Raw genomic sequence first — 23,533 nt, forward strand, 5'->3', positions numbered from 1 at the left:
AAATGCTGATGCCCTCAGTGATCACATCCAAAATGGGCTTAGCAATGCTGAGATGTGGGGTGTGAAGTGGGGCTGCTGGCTGCAAACCCCCAACTGGGGGGTGCATGAGGTCTTCTTCAGTGTTCCTAAATGACTTCTTCACAGAATCCCAGCCTGGTTTGGGTTGGAAGGGACCTTAAAGCTCCTCCAGCTCCAACCCCTGCCACGGGCAGGGACCCCTTCCACTAGAGCAGCTTGCTCCAAGCCCCTGTGTCCAACCTGGCCTTGAACACTGCCAGGGATGGGGCAGCCACAGCTTCTCTGGGCACCCTGTGCCAGCGCCTCAGCACCCTCACAGGGAAGAGCTTCTGCCTAAGAGCTCATCTCAGTCTCCCCTCTGGCAGGTTAAAGCCATTCCCCTTGGCCTGTCCCTACAGGCCCTTGATCCAAAGCCCCTCTCCCCAGCAAAAAACCCCAAACCAAAACAGTGTTCCCTCTTCCATCTCTTTACTGGACATGTGGGTGGTTGGTCCCTTTGATACCCAGCAGCAGTGACCACCTGGGTGTATGGGGGGGGGCTGCAGAGGTGCTGGGTTTGGAGCTCAGAGCATCCCTGGGCCCCATCCAGCTGCTCCTCATCCCATTGGGAGTGAGCTGAGGCGCTGGGGCAGGTGCTCACCCTGATTACCCGGCTGTGGGTGGGAGCCAGGAGGAGCTCCTGGTGCTGGGAGGAGGCTGCTCGGAGGAGGAAGAGGAGGGCAGAGCAGAGGAAGGTCCATTGTGGCGCGGTGCTGCCCCATGGTGACCCTCCCGGCGCGGCGGAGGTGGGTTTTGGTTGCCGCTGGTCGCCGTGCGGAGGCACGGAGCAGGATTCCCGGCGGGAGCAGGGTGTGCGTGGGGCTCCCACCGTGCTTTTCCGCCCCAGGGTGCAGCCTGATTACCTCCGCTTACCTGGTAGTGATTAAACCCGGCAGCGCTAAACCACCCCTTGAGCGCGCACGTTGCGGCTCTGCGCTGCCAGCACCTCCCTGCCGCGGCGGAGGGGCCCTGCTCGCCAAAATGTGAGTGTTGGGGGGTCACCGAGTGAGCTCCCTGGTGCTGGTCCATGGCTGCTTGGGCCCCTCCGTGCCCCACATCCAGCTCAGGCCTGGGGATGGAGGTGGTCGGTCCCGTGAGGGGGTTTCAGGGGAGCCACTGCCTGTTCCCAGCCCGGTTGTGACTTGGGCTGGGATTACAGGGGCTGCTCCCACCAAGGACGGTTTGGGGTCCTGTGGGATGCTGCTGGGCTGGTTCTGGGTGCTTTGGGGGGTGTTTGACAGGGTGCAAAGCACTTGGCAGGGGCATGTTGGGGCTAGCGGGGTTGTGTCTCCCTGGGGCTGTTTCCTTGTGCGCCAGTGAGTGAAGGCAAGAGGCAGCTGAAGGGCAGGAAGGGGCTTAGGGTGCAGCGTGTGCCTGTGCTCTGCTCCTGGTGCTTCCCCAGGGAGCTGCTTCCATGCTGAGGTTGTGCCCTCCCCTCCATCCAGAGGACAGCCCAGTGCACTGAGTCTCCCTTTAAATGCGGGATAAGCACGTTTTCCCTGGCGCTGTTGGGAAAGCAGGCACCCATCCAGCTCTCCGCCCTCTCCAAGTCCATGTCCCATGGGAGAGGGCTCTCTCCCAGGGACCTGGCTCGTCCCGCATCCCTTGTGTCAGTCCTCGGAGCAGCTCAGTGAGATGGAAAGGGCTCGGTGGCTCTTTGTGCGTGGGAAAACCGGGGATGAATAGAGCAGGAAACTAATAGAGCAGAAGGTAACGGGCTGTATTGTGGAGCGAGGAGCAGCTGCAGCCTGAAAGGGGCCCTGTGCCCGGGATGCGCTGGGATGCGGGTGGGAGATGCTCCTCTGCTTTCGTCCCTGCTGCTCCCACCCTGAAGGGTGGTGATGGGATCCTGTGCTCAGTGTCAAGGGATGAGCTGGGGGTCATTCCTGTGATGTCCGGGGGCTGGTCCAGCCCTGCTCCTGCCATGGGACTCAGTGCACGTATGATGGCTGTGCAAAGCATGATGTGGAGTGATCTTAAGGTTCTTTCCAACCCTAAATGTTCTATGATTCTATGGTCCAGCCGGATAGCATCCCAAGGTGCGGCATGTTTAGGTTCAGCTCCACAGTCTGCAGCATTCCTGAGAAGGTTGTGTGAGGGTATTTGGTGCTGAGGATGTGGCTGATGGGCTGCTCTGGCTCCATGCAGGAGACCTGGGTGAGATGCTCCTGGTTGAGCCCTGCATCCCGTAGCCCCCTTCCCTGGTCGGGAGAAGCCTTTTGAGCAAGGTATCTTGTAAATACGTCACTTTATCAGAGCCCAGATGGCAGCCTGTGCAAGGCTTTGGGTTTGTCCCCAGCTGTCCTATGGCAGAACACCACCATCAATGTTCACAGTGAGTCCTGCATCCCAGGATTTAAATCCTCCAGTGTCCTGCATGGAAAAACCTGATTTTCTAGAGGCAAATAGCTGAACTCTGTTGGAAAGTCTAGTTTGCAGTGATGGGGAGGAAACCCCAGTGCTGTGTGGTGACGGGAGCGATCAGTAATGGGGATGCTGAGGGTCTGGCCTCCTCCACCGCGTTCCCACCAGCACCAGATGAAGGATGAGCTTATTTTACTGAAGGTTTAACTATGGTTTAGCAAAGGGGCTGTGGAGCCCCAGGCGTGGATGTAAACAAGGCACCGGCTGCCCGTTACTGCTGCTAATGCTGGGGGATTTGCCAGGGCCGGATCCTGCGTGGGGACAAGGATTGGAGCTGTATATAGCAAATCCCTGTCCGTGCTGCATCCCGGGGGCACCCTGTCCTGGCCGGGGCCGAGCCGGGCTCTTCCTGGCGCCTGTCACATGCACCTCAAGCATGACTCTGCTGGGATGTGAGTAATGTGCTCAGTGACTCACTTTCTGCCTTTCATTTTGTTAATGCCATTGACTTGTCTGTTGGTGTTTGCTGCAGCCCCGGAGCGCGTATCCTTCAGGAGCTGCCTGAGATTGCCCGTGCTTTAGCTGGGAAATGGCCCTGTGTCAGCTGCTGCGGTTGGGAATCGTATAGAAATCCACAAGTAGCAATTTTTGCCTTGGAATGAATGGGCTCGTTGGCACGCTGCCCTGCTGGGGTACCAGGAACAAGGCTTTCCCTGTGCCTCCTGGGTATGGGAAGAGCCAGTGCAGGGAGCAGGTTCATGGTGTCACAGAATCCCAGCCTGGTTTGGGTTGGAAAGCACCTGAAAGCTCCTCCAGCTCCAACCCCTGCCACGGGCAGGGACCCCTTCCACTAGAGCAGCTTGCTCCAAGCCCCTGTGTCCAACCTGGCCTTGAGCACTGCCAAGGATGTGTTTAACTCCTACAGGCCCTTGTCCCAAGCCCCTCTCCAGCTTTCCTGCAGCCCCTTCAGGCACTGGAGCTGCTCTCAGGTCTCCCCTTCAGGAGCCTTCTCTTCTCCAGGCTGCCCCAGCCCAGCTCTCTCAGCCTGGCTCCAGAGCAGAGCTGCTCCAGCCCTCGCAGCATCTCCATGGCCTCCTCTGGCCTCGCTCCAGCAGCTCCACGTCCCTCTTGTGCTGCTGCCCCAGGTTAGCTCAGGGTTAATTTTACCCTCGGGAAGCCGAGTTTCGCTCTTGCCCCATGACAGGAATTATTTCATAAGGTCGAGACATCCCACAGAGCTGAGCAAGCCGGAGCCGTGCTGGGATTAGCAGTAATGCAGGGGTCCCCACCTGTGCTACCGTGGGTTATGGGGGCACAGTGTGGGGGATGCTGTGAAATGGAGGAGCTTGGTGACAACAACTTATTTACCCGTTGCCAGCTTGGGAAGGTGTTTGCAGGGAAGTTACAGCTCTTCCTGCTTGGTTAAGAAGGATAAACCTGGCTGAGGAGTGTCATGGGAAGCAGCACCACTGGGATGCAGGATGGCTACAGCAGCGCCGTGATAAGGATAGGTGTTATTTTGGTGTCTCCAGAGGGATTTGGACATGGTGTGTGCATGCCCATCACCCAGACATCCTGTCACTGTGCCAGCCTCTCTCCTTGGGGTGTTCTTGGGGGGGGGGGACAATGGAGCCACGTTCATCTCATTGTGCTCACCCTGGGATTACAAAGGGATTTTCCACAGGCACCATCCCCATCCCACTGCCCTGTGCCCGTGCAGAAGGTGCCGGGAGTTGGGACAGGTCACGGGGGCTCCTGCAGGGATTAACCCACCATCTGTTAAATAATCCCAGCCCTTGGGGGCATCTCGGTGCTGTGATGGGTGAGGGCTGCGGCTGGGGATGCTTTGGGTTGGGATACTCAAGGCTGGAGGCTCTGATGTGGGGTTGAGTCTTGTTTCCCCAGTGGTGCATCCAGACCCTCGGAGGTGCTCGGCTTTGGGAGGGTTTCAATGGGGGAAATGAGAATTATTTGTTTAATGGGGGGAAATGAGTAGATTTGTTTATTTTGTTTTGTTTTTTTTTTTAATAGAAGAAAGATAGGAATTTTTAATGGGGAAAGATTTTTTTTTAATGGGAAAAATGGTAGAATTTTAAATGGGGGGGGGGGGGAAGGTTTATTTTTTTTTTTAAATAGGAAAACAATATGGGTTTTGCTTTCCCTGCCTGTGTGCAGAGTGAGGTCCTGAGAAACGTGTGGCTGCCTTCAGTGGTCCTAAAGACGGTGATGCAGGGTGAGAGGTGGAGGTTGAGGTTCCATCAGACACAAGGTCACACAGAAAAGCTGCATTGGCAAATGCTGAAACAGGCTGGTTTCAGCTCCTCCAGCTCCAGCCCCTGCCACGGGCAGGGACCCCTTTCACTAGAGCAGCTTGCTCCAAGCCCCTGTGTCCAACCTGGCCTTGAACACTGCCAGGGATGGGGCAGCCACAGCTTCTCTGGGCACCCTGTGCCAGCGCCTCAGCACCCTCACAGGGAAGAGCTTCTGCCTAAGAGCTCATCTCAGTCTCCCCTCGGGCAGGTTAAAGCCATTCCCTTTGGCCTGTCCCTACAGGCCCTTGTCCCAAGCCCCTCTCCAGCTTTCCTGCAGCCCCTTCAGGCACTGGAGCTGCTCTCAGGTCTCCCTTCAGGAGCCTTCTCTTCTCCAGGGGTGTCTGAACTTTCTGAGCTGTTTAGACCCCATTTTGCCAGGACCGGATTTGTGCCTCACGTATTTACTGGGGTAAACCCGGTGGTGTCCCGCATAACCCCTGTGCTGGAACTCCCCGTCACCCCCAGCCCTTGTAAGCAGCTCTGAGAGGTGCTTCCCAAGCCAGGGAGGGTCCCGCAGTGCATTCGGGGCCGGCTGCGGCTCAGCGCTGTGCTGAGGGGAGCTGGAAGCCGGGGCTGACAGAGAAACGGGATGTGTCAGTTGGCCGGGGCAGGCTCTGATGGCATCTCCTGGAGGGTGGCTCCGGCTGGTGATGGGAAATGGGGGGTCCCCAGGCAGAGCCGGGGCTCGGCTCTTGCACCCTCCCTCCCTCCCCAGCCTCTTTTGTTCCCCGCTCCGGGGGTGCCGGCGCCGCTCTTCCCATGGAGCCGCTTCCCAGGCGCTGTCGGAAGGCAATCCCGGCAGAAATTTCTCCTCATCATCCTCTCGGGGCTAATTGCAGGCGATGTGACGTCAGCCCGATGCGTTTCCCTCTTGAATGGCTGCGGGAGCCGGGCCCGGAGCGAGCTCCGCTGCCTCATCCAGCCTGGGTTCATCTCTTCCCCCCCCTCCCTCGTCGCCAGCCCGTCTCCCTAATCTGACAGCACCCGGGCATTAATCCGGCTCCCCCAGCCGCTGCAATAGGATTAGAGGGAGGGGAAGTGCGTCACGAGGTACGGAGAGGGGTTATGCTTTTGGTGAAAGTGGAAAGGAAAGGGGGAAAAGATGGGAAATAGGTTGGTGTGTTCCCGGGGGGGGGGGGGGGGTGTCGGGAGCGAGCGCGCATGTGAGGAGGTGCGGGGCGGGAGGGACTGGCTGCGCCGGAGCCCGGCTCGTCCTCCCTTTCTCTCAGCATCCTCCGGTGCTCCTGGAGGTGATACAGGCACAGCAGAGCATCCATGGCCTGCCCTTAGCCCCTCAGCGCACGGGTTTTCCCCCTCCTCCTTATTCCGGCAGCTGAGCGGGATCGGAGGCGTTTGGTGGAGGGGCTCCCGTTCAGCATCTGGTAACTGGGATCGTATTCTCCTGTATTTTTTTTTTTTTTTCAGGCTCCTTGGAAATTGAGGAATGCAATTCTGCCACCATGATGGAAGGTAGGTGATGATCTGAGCATGTCTTTCGGGATCACTGGAGTTTTCAAAGCCGTGGGGGAAGGAGGATGCTCTCAACCTGCGCGTGTGAATCCTTTTTCTATTAAAGACCCCCCCAAATAATGATGATAATAATAATAATGATAATAAAATTAAATCCTCCCCTCCCCCTAATCCCAGTCGAACCGAAGCTCCCTGCCCACTGCCGGCAAGCTGGCGGATGGTGATATAATATCAAGCCCATCAGATTATTTGCAGTTCCCTCCCCAGCCCTGTGTAGGCAGCTCGGGGTAGGCAAACACCCGGCTGTCCATCAGAGCTGCCAGTTCCAGGCAGCAGCCTGGGCAGAGAGATGAACCCCAACCCGGGTGGGTTGGTTGGAATTAGGATCCTTTAGGCATTATTTTATCCTCTGCTTGGAAACCCGCTTTTTTCCACTTGCTGTGATGCACAGAGGGTGAATTTAAGCGTTAGCTGCGTGCACAGACCGGGGCTGTGAAGCCTGGCGATGCTGGATGGGATTCAGTGGGTTTACACTGCATGGAGGAGCATCTTTCCAGCAGGAAACAAGGATATTTAAACTTAGGGTCATTTTTTGCCATGTTGTGTCACTGGTTTGAAGGCGCAGGCTCTGGTGGGGGGGTGTTGGATTGTGGCTTACTGGAATAAATGAGAAGGAAATATGGGCTCCGAGCAGGAGAGTGTTGTGAGACTGTGTCTGATGCTGTGTGGGAAAAGCCTTTGGGCATTAAAGAGATTTTAACCTATGTCATTTGTCTCGACTGTATGTAAAGCTCTTTTTAATTCTATTTAATTTTTTAATGCCTGCTGAAGTCAGATGCAGGGAAAGGAAGACTTTAATTTGTATTCTGAGCAGAATGGGTACTGGAGGGAATATATTTCTCCTTTATTTCTGCTAAGTAAAAATGATCTATTGGAGAGACCTGAGGATGTCAAAATATTCCCTTGGATTTGTATTTCCTGGCCCATTGGCCGAGGCAGCAGGGCCCAGCCTGGGGAGGGCTGCATGGAGCCGCATCCAGCACTGTGCTCGCGGCGCTGCCTTCATGCTAACCGGCATTCCCGGCCTTCCCGAGATGACAGGCAGAAATTGGGCTTCCTCTTGGTGTGTCCCTGCAAATCGTGCTCTGCCACCCGCTCCACATTAACCTAGGGAGGCATCAAGGTCTGTGCAATCGAGACTTCTCCTATTGACTTGAATTATTTGCCTAACCTTGGGAATTCGGGTGCTGTAATGGCCATGTGTAAGCACACGGGAATTGCTTCCTGCTATTTTTTCTGTGTCTTGGCATTAAGAAAATGAGTGGTGGTGCTCTTTGATGGCAGGAAATGCCTCATGTCAACGTCTCCTTTAATACCGACGATAGTCACCATCAAAAGAGACTTTCATTTTAAGCCATGACATCGAGCCCATTACACCGTGCTGACATACATGACTGGGGACCAGGCACCCAGGCCGTGCAGGAACAGGTCATTTGAGAGAAGATATCATTCAGAACGTGGTTTCTCTCAAAAGTGCCTACGTCTGTGGAGGAATGAATGTGGCTAAATTGAAGTTGGCCTCCTGCAGTTCGCAGTTTGTGTTATTTAAGTAGTTTAGAGGCTGGATGGGGGGAAGATGGGTGGGTGCTTGGGGGGGGGTTGTGTGTTTTGGAGGTTTTTTGGTGTGGATTGTTTTTCCTGGAGGATTTTTGCCTTGCTTGGGACATGCCCAAGGGTTGCCTCTGTGTAGGAGCCTTGGCCACCGTGGCCAAGGCGCTGGGGATGTTGGCCAGGTCTGGGGCAGCAGGTTCATTGGTCTATGGTGAACATGGAATCACCTTTTGTGATCCAGGCATTAAGAAAGAAAAATCTTATGGGTAGCTTTTACCTATTATTTCCAAAATTTCCCCATTATCTGCAACTTCTGAAGCTGCGTAACACGTTGTTCCGCATCTAGCCAATGGTGCAGGAACCTAGAATGATAGCAAGAAAATGAGAAGAAATAATTACTGCTTTTGGTGAGTTTTTAACCGGTTGGAAACTGGTTCTATTTGTGGGAGAGTGAGACTTTTGTGAGCAACGTCCAACTGGAACACTGGCACCTTGATGAGGTGTTCATTTATATGTCTTTATTTTAAGATAAGCATGCTTTTGAATGCGCTTAGGTTTCATCTGAAACTTGTAAACCTGCACAGAGTATCTGTGATTCCCTGCAGTAAACATAGAATCCCAGCCTGGTTTGTGTTGGAAGGGACCTTAAAGCTCACCCAGTTCCAACCCCTGCCACGGGCAGGGACCCCTTCCACTAGAGCAGCTTGCTCCAAGCCCCTGTGTCCAACCTGGCCTTGAACACTGCCAGGGATGGGGCAGCCACAGCTTCTCTGGGCACCCTGTGCCAGCGCCTCAGCACCCTCACAGCGAAGAGCTTCTGCCTAAGAGCTCATCTCAGTCTCCTCAACCTCTGGCAGGTTAAAGCCATTCCCCTTGGCCTGTCCCTACATCCCTTGTCCCAAGCCCCTCTCCAGGTTTCCTGCAGCCCCTTCAGGCACTGGAGCTGCTCTCAGGTCTCCCTTCAGGAGCCTTCTCTTCTCCAGGCTGAACAGCCACAGTTTTCTCTTTCTATGGGGCGTTAAACATTTTAAGGGGGTTTTATTAGTGTTATAATTATTTAAATCACTTGTCTCACCAAAATATTGGAAGCTGAGGGTGGAGCTTGGGATGAGCCAGTCTTTACTTGCCCAGCATGTGCTTATACCCATGGGCGCAGAGCATGCAGCCGTCAGCATTACCCATGGCCAGTGGAATGAGCCTGGCTTGGTTGATGGTTTTTGATCCTCCTTTTTGAAAATGAGAGAATTTGGCTCCTTGGGAACCATGCAGGTTCTGCCATTTGTACTAGTTTGTTCTCAACCCGATATGGATTTTTTTTCTTCTCTTTCCTGGTGCATATTTTTCACTGTATGCTTAAAAATTGCAATGATACCCAAGCGTGGATGCTGTCTCAGGAAACCAGGCATGCTGAACCCTTGCCTCATGGTGTCTCAATCACCAGAAGAGGGTGGTCCTCCATAGCATGGTGGGATGCAGGGTGCACAAGTATTGCTGTTGCTCACCATCCACATTAGGGATGCTTTGCCATGCCCGGCTTCACTTACAGGTGGGAAGTAGGTGTTGGGGATGGGGACTAAAACCCTCCCAGGTTTGAAGTGAGAAAAATGGAACCATTGAGTAGAATCCCAGCCTGGTTTGGGTTGGAAGGGACCTTAAAGCTCCTCCAGCTCCAACCCCTGCCACAGGCAGGGACACCTTCCACTAGAGCAGCTTGCTCCAAGCCCCTGTGTCCAACCTGGCCTTGAACACTGCCAGGGATGGGGCATATAACCTGAAGCAGAACTGTATTGCATGTCAGCAGTAGATCTAGGACCCAAGCCTCTGTGGGAAAGGTTCCACGACATGCTGGAAAGCTCTCTGCATGTGTGTCTGTTGATATGAGGTAATTAGATGTTCTCTTGGATTGTAAAATTACTCTGCAGTACTCAGAAAAACATTGGATGCGTTGTTAAGGTAAACATCCGTGCACAGGAACAAGTTTATCTCCTTTTTTAATCCATCTGTTGCATCTCCAATGTACTGAAGGTATTTTATGCAGCCTAATTAAGTTTTGAAATCACTGCTGCAATGTATCACCCCAGCCAGAAGCTCTGTGATGTTCAGAAAGATAAGACAGCACTGTGGCTAATGGGAGCAGCCATGGTTACATGGGAGAAGGTCATTTCTTCTGTAGGAAACAGTACCTGTGTGAGCCCAAATGTCATGTTTGCTGGAGGGAAGCTCTCTCAGAGTGGAAATATCTGGCTTTTTGCACATGTTTCTGGAAGCGGGGTCCTCTAGGAACTTGCATGGGTAACTGGGCACATCCAAAATGGCCAAGACTTTCTTGAGTCATCTTTTGGCAATAGTTGTCTCCAGGTCTTGTGTTTTCATTGTGCTGAACAGGTAGTGCTGGGAGCAGAGTATTTAAGGGCACATTAAAAAGTCTTTTTCTTGATTAGGGCAAAAACGTGGCTTTATTCTGTTTTGGTGCTATGGTTTCAGTGAATGGTGTGTTTAAATGTGCTCAGTGTGGGATTCAGCAAGGAAATGGCCTACTAGAAAAGTTTGGGTTTTATTTGGGAAAGCTAATAGCAGGTTTGATACAATTAACCTAAATCTAGGCATGGATAGCAAAAGAGATCCATTAGGACCATAACACTAAACCAGGACCTGTGTTTTCCAATGCATTGTTTGAGCAGTAGACCATGACCAAGCTTGGGCTTGCAAAGAGGCTTTGTCTTGCAGGAGCATCTCCAGCTGTGTCCTCTGGGATGCAAGGGGGATTTTTACAGACCTGCTGGACCCTGCTGCATAACTGACAGGCCTTGGCATTGGTGTGGAAACTGTTCTTCCATGAGTGCAAGAGGAGATGGTTTGATTGTTCAACACAAGGATGCTGAGGCACTGGCACAGGGTGCCCAGGGGAGCTGTGGCTGCCCCATCCCTGGCAGTGCTCAAGGCCAGGTTGGACACAGGGGCTTGGAGCAAGCTGCTCTAGTAGAAGGTGTCCCTGCCCGTGGCAGGGGTTGGAGCTGGAGGAGCTTTAAGCTCCTTCCCAACCCAAACCATTCTATGATTGATTCTGATTTGCCCTTGGTCACTCCGGTGGAGGCAAATGCTATGGTGAGAACATGTAGGAAGAAAAGTTATACTAAAGTCTATGTTACAGTTATACTAAATGTCTCCATGAGCTGAGCAGGTTGCAGTAGCACCTTCTAGTTTATGGAAGGGCAAAAAATGGGAACATCCCTTTTTGCAGGCATTCAAACCCTCCCCGCTGGGCTGGGCTGGGTTTTTCCAGCTGTAGTCCACTGGCAGCATGTCTCTCCGTGCAAAGGGAGGGAAGGGATAAGAAGACTCTAGCTGAAAACTACCAGTTATGAAGCAAAAGGTCCCCCCCAACCCCTGTGAGTCTGGGGAATGCTTTGGATTGGGGCTGGTGGTACTTGCCACTTAAAACCCGTGTGGTGCCAACATGATGATGTTGAAGATTTAAAGCAAAATACGTGTGAGGCAGCAAAGCTCGATGTTTGCCTTGCAACTAAAATAACCAGTGAGACGTGGAAGCTGAAGCAAACCCAAAGAGGGTTTAATTTGGGGGGTATAAAAGATAGAAAATGGGGCAAAACGTGACGGGTCTGCAAAATGCCTCCTTGGACTGAACCTCGGTTTAAAGCGTGCCCTTGGGCATCTCGAGCTGGTGCCCAAGCGCAGCAATTTGGGCTCCTTTGCCAAGGCAGAGACTTTCTGCATGATTCATGGGTATTATTCAAATTTTAAAGAGACTTTAGAAAACAAATTACAGGAGAAATCAGGTGTCTGTTCCTCTTGCACCTCCATCACAGGGTCTGAAGCAGAGGTGGAAAACAGCCTTCCAGTGCCTAGAGGGGACTTGCAAGAAGGCTGGAGAGGGGCTTTGGGCAAGGGCCTGTAGGGACAGGCCAAGGGGAATGGCTTTAAGCTGCCCAAGGGGAGACTGAGCTGAGCTCTTAGGCAGAAGCTGTTCCCTGTGAGGGTGCTGAGGCGCTGGCACAGGGTGCCCAGAGAAGCTGTGGCTGCCCCATCCCTGGCAGTGCTCAAGGCCAGGTTGGACACAGGGGCTTGGAGCAAGCTGCTCTGGTGGAAGGCGTCCCTGCCCGTGGCAGGGGTTGGAGCTGGAGGAGCTTTAAGGTCCCTTCCAATCCAAAGCAGGCTGGGATTCTATGCAAAACATGGTTCTGAGTGGAAGCACCTTCCCTAAATGCTCGTGTTGAGGCTGTGAAGCTGTAGGTGGTATAAAACGTGATTTGCCCAGCACTTGCTCCAGGGATCATGACCCGTGGCTGGGGTCTGAAAGGGAGCATTTCAGAGGGAAAATTGGAAGGGGGGCAAGGGCAGAGCTCCTTCCTAAAGCAGCAACCTTAAACTATTTGGATGCCCAAACCCTGCTGTATTTGGAGACCATCACTAAAAACCTGTCTGCCTTTGAGAAGCCTATGGCGTGTGACGGTGGCTGTCTCACATGTGGTGGCCTTCCCCTTTCCTTTGCTGGCCCAATATAGCCTCTGTTCTTAAGACACTACACTTGAGTTCCTACAGGTTCAGTAGGAAAAAGGCAAACACCTGGCTGGCACACTGTGTTTGTCAGCAGTGTGGGATGCTCACATGCAGTGCAGTAGTACAAGTGTAGCCCTGTTTGCCTTGCCAGCTATTGACTACCCTCAGCTCTTTGTTTTTAATAGAAGTTCAGTTGCAAGCTGACGTTTTGGGGGGCTTTTGAAGGTTTTTTTGCTTTATCTGTGTGACTGAAAGAGGGGTTTTTGCACTTACAGCCTCACAGAACTCTTCACTTCAGTCTTCGAGTTAGTTTTAAGTGTGGTTTGATTTCATACAGTGTCCAACAAACCCCATCTCCTCCCCTCCACACCAGTGGGCTTCACTGCAGAGGTGGAAAGGGGAAGTTCCCTACCATGTCCCCATTTACACTGGATTAGTGCTGACAATGGTTATATTATTTGAAAGCAGTAAGGTATCAGGACTGGGAAAGTTGTGCTTTGCAGCCTGTATTATCTGGGAGTTGATCCTTACCCACCCCAGCCTTGGAAAAGCACCCCTGACTTTGGCACATCTTCCTTTGCATTTAAATTCATTTAAATTATGACCCTTTTTTGAGGGAGTTATTGAGGAATAAAAATCTTCAAGTCTCCACCTACGTGTTTCAGGGAATTTAAAACATCAACTTGAGATTAGTGTCATCATGTGTGGGATGTGTGGGATCTCGCAGAGGGCTTGGGATGGCTTGGTTGAGGAGGATAGGAGCTGTGGTGGTGCTGGGGGCAGGTTTCACAGCCTGCCCTCATCCCTTAGTGACAGGCCAAGGGGAATGGCTTTAACCTGCCCGAGGGGAGACTGAGATGAGCTCTTAGGCAGAAGCTCTTCCCTGGGAGGGTGCTGAGGCACTGGCACAGGGTGCCCAGAGAAGCTGTGGCTGCCCCATCCCTGGCAGTGTTCAAGGCCAGGTTGGACACAGGGGCTTGGAGCAAGCTACTCTGGTGGAAGGGGTCCCTGCCCGGGGCAGGGGTTGGAGCTGGAGGAGCTTTGAGGTCCCTTCCAACCCAAACCAGGCTGGGATTCTATAATCAGCACCATTGCAGCCCCCAGTTTGGGTGCCTGCAGGATTTCATACAGCCACACAAATATGTTGGCTTTCTAAAGCTGGGTCTATAGAAATCACTAAAGATGGATACTGTTGTTAGAGCTAACAATTAATAATAAGTGGGTGTCAGGCTCTTAGATCCATGTGTGCATTTCAGTGGGTGTTTGGTTGTTTTGTGCTTCTCTTAAAACATCACCCAGCATCACGCTTATCACGCAGTGGGTGCGGGTCAGACAGGCTGGATCCTGTGCCCTGCTCTTGTTACAGGCAGCATCAGCTTTAAGAGCATCTCGCATCTCAAACATCAGCCTAGATGGGGCAGCCACAGCTTCTCTGGGCACCCCGTGCCAGTGCCTCAGCACCCTCACAGGGAAAAGCTTCTGCCTAATCCATGCCCTTGAACTTCCTCTGTTTAAGTTTAAACCCATTTCCCCTTGTTCAGGTTTTTGCAGGGGTTTGGCATGGTTCTGGTGTTAGTACAGAAGATGCAAAAGAAGCCTGTAAGAGTTATTAACAATAAGGCCATTTATATTGTCCAAGTTATTTATTATAAGGTCGTTTATGCCTCATGGTTACCTGGTTCCTTTCCCATAGGGGTCTTGAGCTCGTTCCCCTTGCACAGCTCCTTTGCAGGGAGACAGATGGGTGGGAGAAGCTCCATCAGTTTAGTCAAACACTGCCTGGAAATGAAGCTTTTCTTCGGGTCAGGTCTCCTGCTCTTATTTTTAGTTACACTATTGCCACAGTTAATCACTGCTTTAAAATCAGGATAATGGTTTGACAGCAGACTGTGGGAGGAACAGGATGGGGAGAGGAACTGGGAAGAAGTGTCTCGTCAGGCTTTATTTTGGGTTTAAATCCTCATCGTATGCAAATGTGAATATTGCCAATTATTTTTTATGGGATGACCAAACTGAGAGCAAATGATGCTTTTCCCTGGCAAGTCGCCTGGATTTGTCCCTTATCCCCAAGGAAGCATCTTCCTGCCAACCTGGGTGTTCTCTTCACCCGGGAAATCGGGAATGGGAGCTCATGGATGTTGGCTGCAGTGGGGTTGCCTTGGTCCATAAGTCATGGGTGGATGGAAGGCCGTTTCTTAGTGGGAAGGGTTTTGGTGGGGTTTAGTAAGTCCTTATGTTCTGTGTGAACAGCAGAGCAGGAAAACTGGTGTGTTCTTCATGGAAAATTGTCAAAGGGGTTGCTGGGAACCTGTGGTGTGCGTGGAGCAATGGGTTTTAAGGAGATGCCTTTGACAACAGGGCTGTGAGATGGGAGCTGCTGCTGGCTGAGGAGCAGAGGTGATGGCAAAGCCTTGCAAAGAGGAGGAGAGGTTTGCAGTGGGCTTTGCTGTGGGGGAGTGAGAAGGAAATACCAGCATGGGTGATGTTTCCTGGGTGGGTTTCTCCTGAACAAGTCCAATGGCCTCCTGCAGCTTGGAGCCAAGGGAGGCATCTGGGAGCACCGTTGTCATCCTTTCCTGATACACCAAAAACCTGAAACCTCCTCAGAATAGAAGCCTGAGCATCATGTGGGAGGGAGAGCCTGTCCTGGACAACTTCTTACACAGCACAGCAACCTTTAGAAATGCATCTGGTGTTCTTGTGTGTGTGCCAGGCGGGAATGAAAGCCACAACTGTACCCACATTGAATTCACTGACAGGATCAGTGGAGGTGCCTGTGTGCCACGTCCCTGCCTGTCACACACCTGGGGGCTCTGAAAGGTGGTGTTAACAATGCCTGGGGTCAGCAGGCAGCAAGGTGTTCCTGCAGCTTCTTTACTGAGGTTGGTGAATAACCTGTGAGCAATGATCCGGTGTTCAGCAGTCCTTGCATGCTCAGCCCTTTGAATTCCTGACTCTGCTGCAAGGAGTATTTGGGTGGTTTGCAGAGGGAGAAAGGTGCAGACCTAAGGGAATGGGAAAGATGTAAAGGCGCTAGGAGCCCAAACTCCTCCTGATACATGGGGATGGATGCTCGGAGCTGAGCCAGTATGGGGGCTGCTGCTGCGGGACAGGCAGGACACGTGGTGGTGGCCACAGGACTTCATCCGAGCTCTTTGCATTTAGTGGCTGGAATGAGATCTGTAATTTTAGGGAGGTGTTGAATTCAAAACCTCCTCAGGCAGTTCACCACAACCTGTTCAGAGACTCAGTTACCCTCATGGCTGAAAATGTGACTGTATTTCTGAATCAGCCACAGGGTCTTTTATCACCTCTGCCCACTGCAATGGGTGTCCCTCCATCATCCCGTTTCCATTCCCCAGGTTAAGTTTGGATGCCGATGCAGCTGCTCCTGACAAGGTTTTGGTGCTGTGCCGAATAGCTGAAGCTCTTACAGCTGCCCACCACCATCTCCTCCAGACTTTTGGCTGCCCTCATCACTCCCCCGTGAGCTGAGGCTCTGCTCTGGGGTCACTCAAAATGAAGAACTTTTTAGTCCTTCAGTGTCTTCCATCTGAAATGGAGCAAACTTCTCAGCATTAATTTATGTGTCCTTTCAAAAGAAGCCCACAGCTGTTGTTGTTCACTTTTCTTTTCAAGTATTTCCTTTCCTGAAAGCCACAGGCAAGACCCCAGCCATGTTCTGCTCTGGCAGAGAGCGAGAGATGCAGTGGTGAAGCCACCATTCCATTTTCCAATAGGTAGGGACTGCAGTAAGCAAGTGGAAGATTGTAATACACGTGTGTGGGACTTTGCTATCTAGCTTATATTGTTTTCAGTGCCCTGGAAGCCCAACAGGGTGAAGAAAGGCCCTTTAACACCTGGCAAGCTCATGACCAAAGACAGCTTTGTTAGCCCGCCGTGGCAAAGCTAAATGTAGTATTTTAGTGCCAGTTTGCACTGGAAACTATTGGTGTACTGGGATGGAATGTTAAGTCAGTGATAAATACAAGTGCTGCTGGTTAAAAAGTGATTTTTTTTTTTCCTAAGACTGCAGTAGTTGAGGTGCACCATTTTGTACCAGGAAGGAAACCCAGGAACAGTGGCAGTAAATAACATCAGCATGTTATTTATTGCCTGTGTTGACTCTTACTGGTGATGGGTTTGTGGCTGGAGCCTGGTGCCTACCATGACACAGCAGCAAACGACCTTGTCTCCTGAAGGCTTCATCCATGCTCTGCAGGACCAGGCTGCTGCAGGACGAGCCCCTTTGGGCTGCCAACAGAAGCGGTGCCATTGCTGCCCCACTGCTGCTCGCTGATGGTCCATCCTCTCCTCTGTGGAGCAATTAGACTTGTAAATGAAGGGGGTTAAAATATTAATGGCTGTACCAAGGCAGTGTGCGGAGGGCTCGGCTCCTCACTGCGTTATTAAGCCTGCTGAGAGGCTGGTAATGAGCTGGAATGCAAAGACTGGGTTAGGTAAAGCATTTAAAATGCTCTCGTGATGTATACTAATTTAATTATAGATAATAGAATTAAATCGATCCTATACAGTGGGGAAAGGACAAAATAGCGTGGACTGAAGCAGTGTGGCCACTGAGGCTTGACTCTTCTGCTGCTGAGGGTGAAGGAGTTGAGAATCCCTGGGTTTGCAATGGCCCAAACATGCTCATTTTCATGTAAAAGGTTGGTGCAGCAGCTGGGCCCAAGGCGCTGTGTCAAAGCAGGGGAAGCTTCTGGGCTGACTTGCAGAGAGCATTCGAGACACTGTTCTTTGGGTTATTTATTTGGGGCTTTAATTCACCCTTTGACTTTTTCCTCTGGATATGACTCAGGTTTTCAGGAGTTCTATCTTGCCTTTGCTTTGTCTTACTGAGCAAAGGGAGGATTATTATTGCTTTAGTAAAGCAAGCCAAACCCAAATACAAAGAGCTTTTGGCTATGAAACGGCAGCAGGTTTCCAGGTCTTTGGACTCAGTATATTCAGTAAGACTCAGGTTTGTGTGCGGTGGGGAAGCAGGATGCTCAAATCCAGCTCCAAGTTGCGTGCAAAACAATTCCACACACCAAAACAAAGAAAACACAAAGCTAAGAGTGATTAGTTCTTATTGCCTCCCCTATTTCTCCCCCTTCTTCCTTATTCTCTCCCCTCCCTGCTGCTACTTTGGTCTTGAGCCTCTGGCATGGCAATAGATAACGTTTATCTTCATGCACAGACTAAGTAGAACTAATTTCAATCATTTCTTTTTCCTTTAGTCATCACAAAAGAGCGTTTAAGGCAAAGATATTCTCCCTGATGTCTCTCCTGTTGGAGAGGTGTGCTGCTTTCATGAGGCCCATCCTGCTGAGTGAATAGCTCTTCCTTTAGGGACCCCCTTCAGTATTTGGAGGTCCAGAAGCAGCAGCAGCTGCTTCAGCTGCCTGGGAATGGAGGGCAAGAGGCTGAATTTGGGATACTGGAGTTATTTCTATAGGTGTAAAGTCTTTGGTGTAGGAAAAAAAAGGTGCTGGTTGTTCTTGAGAGTAAGATACAGAGAGCTTCATAATGATTCCTATTTCTCAGATGCCACTTATCAGGTATACCAGGAAAAGAAAGAGTAATAGTAAATAAAAGATGAATAATGCTCCCAAATTTGGAGAGCCATTGGTGTTTGAAATGAGATCCCTGGCACACAGTGATGAGTTCAGCTTTGGCTTGTGGCTACTCTGAGGCTTTGAGGGAGAGCACGTGAAGCCGTTCGGCTCGATGAGGACCAATTGCAGCGTGTGAAGCTGTTGTACCTTGGAAGGGGCAGCCACTTTGCCCATGTTTTGCTCAGTCATCGCCCATTTAAAGCAGATGGTGGGCCTGTTGTGTAACTGAGCAGACGGCTTTGTTACAAGACTCAGCCAAATCGGGTGCTGCCTCATGTAAGACTGAGCAAGAACTCATTTCTGGGGGTTTCGGCCCTCCCTGTTCTACTTTGAGTTTGGAGGATGAAGTTATTCCAGGGGGTGAGATGAATGGAAACCTTCCTTGGTTATTAATAACTCGCTTGAGTCTTGAAGAAACACAAGGAATGCTGAGCAGCACTATGTAGTAAAAACAGAGTCCATGTGAGGTTGCAGGATGAGCCCACGGGTTCGGCGCGTGAAGGCATATTGATCCCATAGGATGGGCTGTGTGGGATCCCATAAGGGATTCCTTTGCCCTGACCATGTAATGCCTTGGGGAGAGAAAGGAAGTGCACTGCGTGTGCTTTTTCAGGAGCAGCCTCTTAGTTTCCCGTTTCACAGGGGATAGTGTCCAGCGCAAAGCTCCATGAGCAGCACCGAGGGGACATCTCCTTGTCCTGCCCTGGCTTGTTTGGTCCTAATGTTGGCCCACAGACCACCCAGCCATGGGCTACTGAAAGCATGGAGCATCCCACTGTGTTATGGTGATATTTAAACCCAGTGTTTAATGATGTGCTGCAGTAAGCTCATGTTCGTAGTGCTTGTTGCTTGTGCCAGTGCCCAGAAGAGTAGGATGTTCCTGGGAAAACGAGAAATAATTTCAATTCAATGGCAGGTTCAAAGCAGGAGCCAGACCAAAGAAACCCAGTGTTTGCCAGCAGCATCATAAGAGGAAGCAGGGCCAGGCCAAGGGGAATGGCTTTAAGCTGCCAGAGGGGAGGCTGAGATGAGCTCTTAGGCAGAAGCTCTTCCCTGGGAGGGTGCTGAGGCGCTGGCACAGGGTGCCCAGAGAAGCTGTGGCTGCCCCATCCCTGGCAGTGTTCAAGGCCAGGTTGGACACAGGGGCTTGGAGCAAGCTGCTCTAGTGGAAGGGGTCCCTGCCTGTGGCAGGGGTTGGAGCTGGAGGAGCTTTAAGGTCCCTTCCAACACAAACCAGGCTGGGATTCTATAAATGAACTATGCCAGGGCACACAGCTCCGAGGATAAGTGCTCCCATGTTCCTGGGGTATCCAGAGCCTGTTTCAGGGGAGCTACAGGAGATTTGGCTCTTTCAACACATTGCTTGAGGTTGAGGTTTTCTCATCGAAACCTAGTCAGTGGTTTATAACAAAGCAGGTTTTAGCACTGGTACAGCTGTGTGCTTCTGGTGTAACAGAGCACAGCGGTGTACTGGTTGTTAGCTATGCCTCAGTCCTGGCAACCCCTATTGGTGCCACTGACCCTTGCCTTCACCTTCGAAAGCTGCTGCATATCACACTGGGGAGAGGAAGGCGTGCAGGGCTGTGCAGGCATGTGTGCATCCAACAGGACTCCCAATGGCAGCGTGTTCATCTTCCCTGCAGACTCACCCCGTAGCTGTTTCCTTGCTGTGTGCAGGCACCCATGGCTGAGTCCCTGCAGAGCTGGTTGGGCACCCAGCGAGGAGGCAGCAGGACAGGGTGCGTGCTGCCAACCCTGCTCCTCCTGCCTTCCGTCCCTGTGGGCTCTGGTTAGCGATGGTCCCTCTTTGCCTTGTGATGCTTGACTGTGCTTTCCAGGAGGTTTCAGGGAAGGGACCTGCTGTGGTCCCTGCACCTTTGCTCTGGCCATTTGACACAGGATCATTTGACATTGGATCAGTGCGAGCACTGCATTTACCTCCCGACAGCACTGCTGCACCCTTGCAGCAGCGTCTGACCCACGTCGCAGCACATTTGGGTGGCTTCCAGACCAAGGCACAACTCCCAGGAGCTGTGAAAGGGAAAGAGGCCAGAAATAGCTGTTCTAGTCTCAAGAACTGTGGTTTATATTGGCTCCTGTGGCTACCAGAATCCCTAAATTAAGCTGTGACCTACATTAATTGCTGTCATGCTCCTGGCAGAGATTCATGACGAGCGTGTCCAGCAGTGTCCAGCACAAGAGCAGCTTCCAGCCACAGCTGAAACATCATCTGTGTGAAAAGCAGCCAAGTGAAATGTGCTAAAAATGCTCCCAATCCTTTCCTTGGAGTCCTTGCTGCAAGCAGCCATTCAAATCCTTCTCCTGGGTAGCTCTGAGGATGGAAAAGAGAGAGAAAATCTCAGAAACCCTCTCTCCTCCATTCATTCTTTAAGTAGTGTGGTGATGGCCGTGATGGGCTCCAAGCTGGTTCCAGCATCATTGACACCAGGCATCATTTTAAGCACTATGCAGATCAAGAATCAGTGCAGGACAACCAGCCTCATGGTTTCAGCTGTGTGGGTTTTGCACCAAAAAGAGGTTTCCCCGCTGTGCATCAGTCCCCATAAGACAGTAAGCTTAGAAATATTAGCTGTGAAATATGTAGTCACACATGCTGAGAGCAGGTTAATGAGAGTTAAGTGGGCAAATAGGAGGCACAAGCAACTGTAGAAACCACCTGCAAAGTGCTGCGGGTGGTTCTTGGGTTTGGGCCTTTCTATTTTAACCTTCCTTATAAATAACAAAGGAATAAGGAGCCTCCTGGAGGATTTCTGTCAAGGCTGATGGCAATGTTGCATTCTTGTTTATACCCCTTCTACCCACAGGATTGAAAAAACGTACAAGGAAGGCCTTTGGTATACGGAAGAAAGAGAAGGATACCGATTCCACGTAAGTCAGTGAGCTATAAACCACTTTAATGCACGCTGATACCGGGGAGAAGCTGATGCCGGGGTGCCAGGCCAGGAAGGAAGTCGGAGCACCACAGGCATTCATCAGCCTCGGATCAAGTCTTGGAAGAACAAATGCATTGAAGCTGTTTCCCTTGGACACGCAGTGCACAGCAAATCAAGGTGTTTCCTCTGCTCCACACAGCCCGCTCTCCACGTGTTCGCAATTGATGGTGACAGTTAGCGCTGATCAGGAGGAAATTGCTCCTCTGGGAGTTTCAGCAGATTAATCCCTGCCCAAGCTCCTCATCTGCCGTCTGCTGAGGTCTTTTTAGATGCAAATTCCATTTAAGCAGATGCCTGCACAGGGTGGTGAAGAGCCAGAGCCGTGGTTGGGGCAGGCTCGGGATGATGAGGGCGCGTGGGGCTCCTTTGGCTTTGATGTGGAAGGTGCTTTTGCTCCCTGGAAGAACATCTGGCAGGGGTCTCCTCACAGCTGGGTGCAGAGCTGCTGGTGGGGCACTGGGCCCAGCTCTTGGCTGCCACTGAGGTATTTTGGGGTATATATCAGAAAGCAGTGTGGCAAAGGAGAGGGGGAAAGGCAGTGAGGAGCCCCGCTCCCTCTCCCTCACCGTCATACAGGTATTTAATGCCTTGCACAACAAAATCCCTGTGGGGTTTTGGTTTGGTTTTGTTCAGATTTGCTTTCCTCAGCTATTTTCTATGTCACTGGTGGTTGCTGAGGTTTCCTCTGCAAAGGGGCAGCCACCACAGCCCTAGCCATGCTCCTGGGACCACGGTGAGCCTTGGTTGCATCAGCACCTGCAGGGCTCTGCCCACTGCAAAATGGGGCCTGAAAATATGGGATACAGCTTGACGACCTTAAAGGTCTTTTCCAACCTCGTTGATTCAGCTCTATGGAGAACATCCCCAAAGAGGGCTGTGCAGCACCAGGCCGTTGTCCTGCTGGCTTGTCACCAGGAAGGGTGGCTGTCCATCCCCAAGCAGGCTGTGGGACAGCCGGGAGCTCTGTGAATGGCTTCATTTATAATGTATCAGGATGCTGGGCAGGAGTCAGGCTGCTCTGCATCCTCATCTGCCCAGGGAAAATCAATGGAGCCAGGGCTAGGTCCTGCCTTTAACCAGTCGCTCGCAGCAGCCGGCTCTTCCTAGAGGCTGGGGAAGGTGGCAGCCTATGGAGATGGCAAACGAATCCTGGGGCTTTCGTGATGGCAATGATTGCAGAAAGGCCGCTGTGGAGGAGACACTTGCAATCAGCAGGCAGCAGTGATTAGCAGAGCACAGGGTCACCTCGCCATCATCGCCCCAAGGGCCTTCGAGTGCTCTCCAAATCCCACGTCAGTAGGCGGTGTGGGGCTGGGAGGTGCACTGAGAGGCTGGGACAGCCCCCCTGGTCCCCCCCCTGCCATGGACCTGGGGGTGGGCACCGTGGTGTGGGATGTCCAGAGCTGCTGTCTGGGGTCTGGAATGGGCTGGGTTTGCTGTGTGAGGGGAAAGGATTTTCCACCCCTTCCCTCCAGCGGCCAAGGGTCTCCGTAGCCATTCTAGCTGGGGTATGACTGGGGAGCACGGGAGAGGTGGAGCAGCCGCCTGGTTTTCATGAGCATATCTGTGTTTTCACTAACCAACTTAGCATCCTTGGGCAGTGTCTGAATGTGGCTGCTGAGCCGGACACGCTGCTGGCCGTGATCAGGGTCTAAATCCCGTGAGTGGTTGGGGATTAGGATCCCTGAGGATCTCCTCAGTTTTCAAATCCATTCAAGAGAAGTGACTGTGCTGCTGCCGGAATAAAACCTCCGACTCACTCACTCTGTCATTTTTAGTGCCTTCTGCAATAGGATGTGCACCCAGCATCGGGCTATGGCCATGGTAGGGGTGCAAGGAGGAGCCAGCCCGGCTCCTCAGCACTAGAGTGGGATCATCAGCAGGAGCACTTTAGGAATAAATATAGCATTTGTCACCTGATAACATGAGATCAGCAGCACTGAGACCTCTGTGTGGGTTTCAGAGAGAGCACGTGGCAGGTAATTCAGATTTGCTGATAGTCTCATAATTAAAACCATCTCCACGCTAGTAATCGTACTAATTGTGTAACCCACATCGCCACGGTATGGATTGGGCACTAGTGCAGTTTGGGAGTAACACTCTGCTTCTTTCTGTTCTTTACAGAGGGTCACCAGACAGGGATGGCATTGTAAGTATTGCATGGACCTCATCCTGCTTTCCCCTCCTCATATGGCTCCTTAAGTGTTAATTCCCCCATCAGCACTTTGCGAACTGTCTCTTCATTTCTGTTTCATATAGGAAATACATCTGGGTAAGGAGCTGTTTAATGGCACATCCCAGGATTCCTGCAGGTTTAACAGAGAGAAAATAACAACAAACACCGGAGAGAGCCTCGGGCAGAGGGACCACGTGTCCGGCTAAACCCCCCTGGCTCCATATCCCCATTTCCACTCCTGCTAATTGGCTTGGGTCAGATTTGCTGTGGGATGGGTTAAGGGGATGTTGCCAGAACAGCTGTTTCCAGTGCCTGCTTTTATTTTCTACATTGAAAACAAGGAGAGACTTGGGTTTGTTATTTTGATTATTGCTGCTTTGATTTATGGTGTTAGAAATGGCCCTGCTAGACCTGGGTAGTGGAAGGACCACATCTCCTTTTGCCATTCGATATCAG

The 23,533-nt window shown here is 51.8% G+C and overlaps 1 protein-coding gene and 1 long non-coding RNA gene across 8 annotated transcripts in view; both read left to right on the forward strand.

The window, feature by feature from the left end:
* The first annotated feature begins 224 nt into the window (after nt 1-224).
* The window catches only part of LOC134166637 (uncharacterized), a 59,488-nt gene continuing 36,179 nt past the window's right edge, over nt 225-23,533 (forward strand). Inside the window, exon 1 of the long non-coding RNA XR_009965936.1 lies at nt 225-383. This is a non-coding gene — a long non-coding RNA (uncharacterized LOC134166637). The remainder of the gene's footprint in view (nt 384-23,533) is intronic.
* SGIP1 (SH3GL interacting endocytic adaptor 1) overlaps nt 5,632-23,533 on the forward strand; it is a 49,893-nt gene continuing 31,991 nt past the window's right edge. For 6 of the 7 annotated variants that reach the window (XM_062624436.1, XM_062624438.1, XM_062624437.1 and 3 more), the window contains exons 1-4: nt 5,827-5,983; nt 6,159-6,203; nt 20,773-20,836; nt 23,026-23,050. In XM_062624436.1, the coding sequence (XP_062480420.1) occupies nt 5,836-5,983; nt 6,159-6,203; nt 20,773-20,836; nt 23,026-23,050 (282 nt within the window). In that variant the 5' untranslated portion in view covers nt 5,827-5,835. Of the gene's footprint in view, nt 5,784-5,826; nt 5,984-6,158; nt 6,204-20,772; nt 20,837-23,025; nt 23,051-23,533 lie in introns of those variants that run through there. The other variant, XM_062624439.1, reaches the window with a different exon arrangement.

The sequence above is a fragment of the Pezoporus occidentalis genome, unplaced genomic scaffold (assembly GCF_034315485.1).
Source record: "Pezoporus occidentalis ecotype Australia unplaced genomic scaffold, CSIRO_AGI_Poc_V1 ctg267, whole genome shotgun sequence".
NCBI classification, from domain to species: Eukaryota; Metazoa; Chordata; class Aves; order Psittaciformes; family Psittacidae; genus Pezoporus; species Pezoporus occidentalis.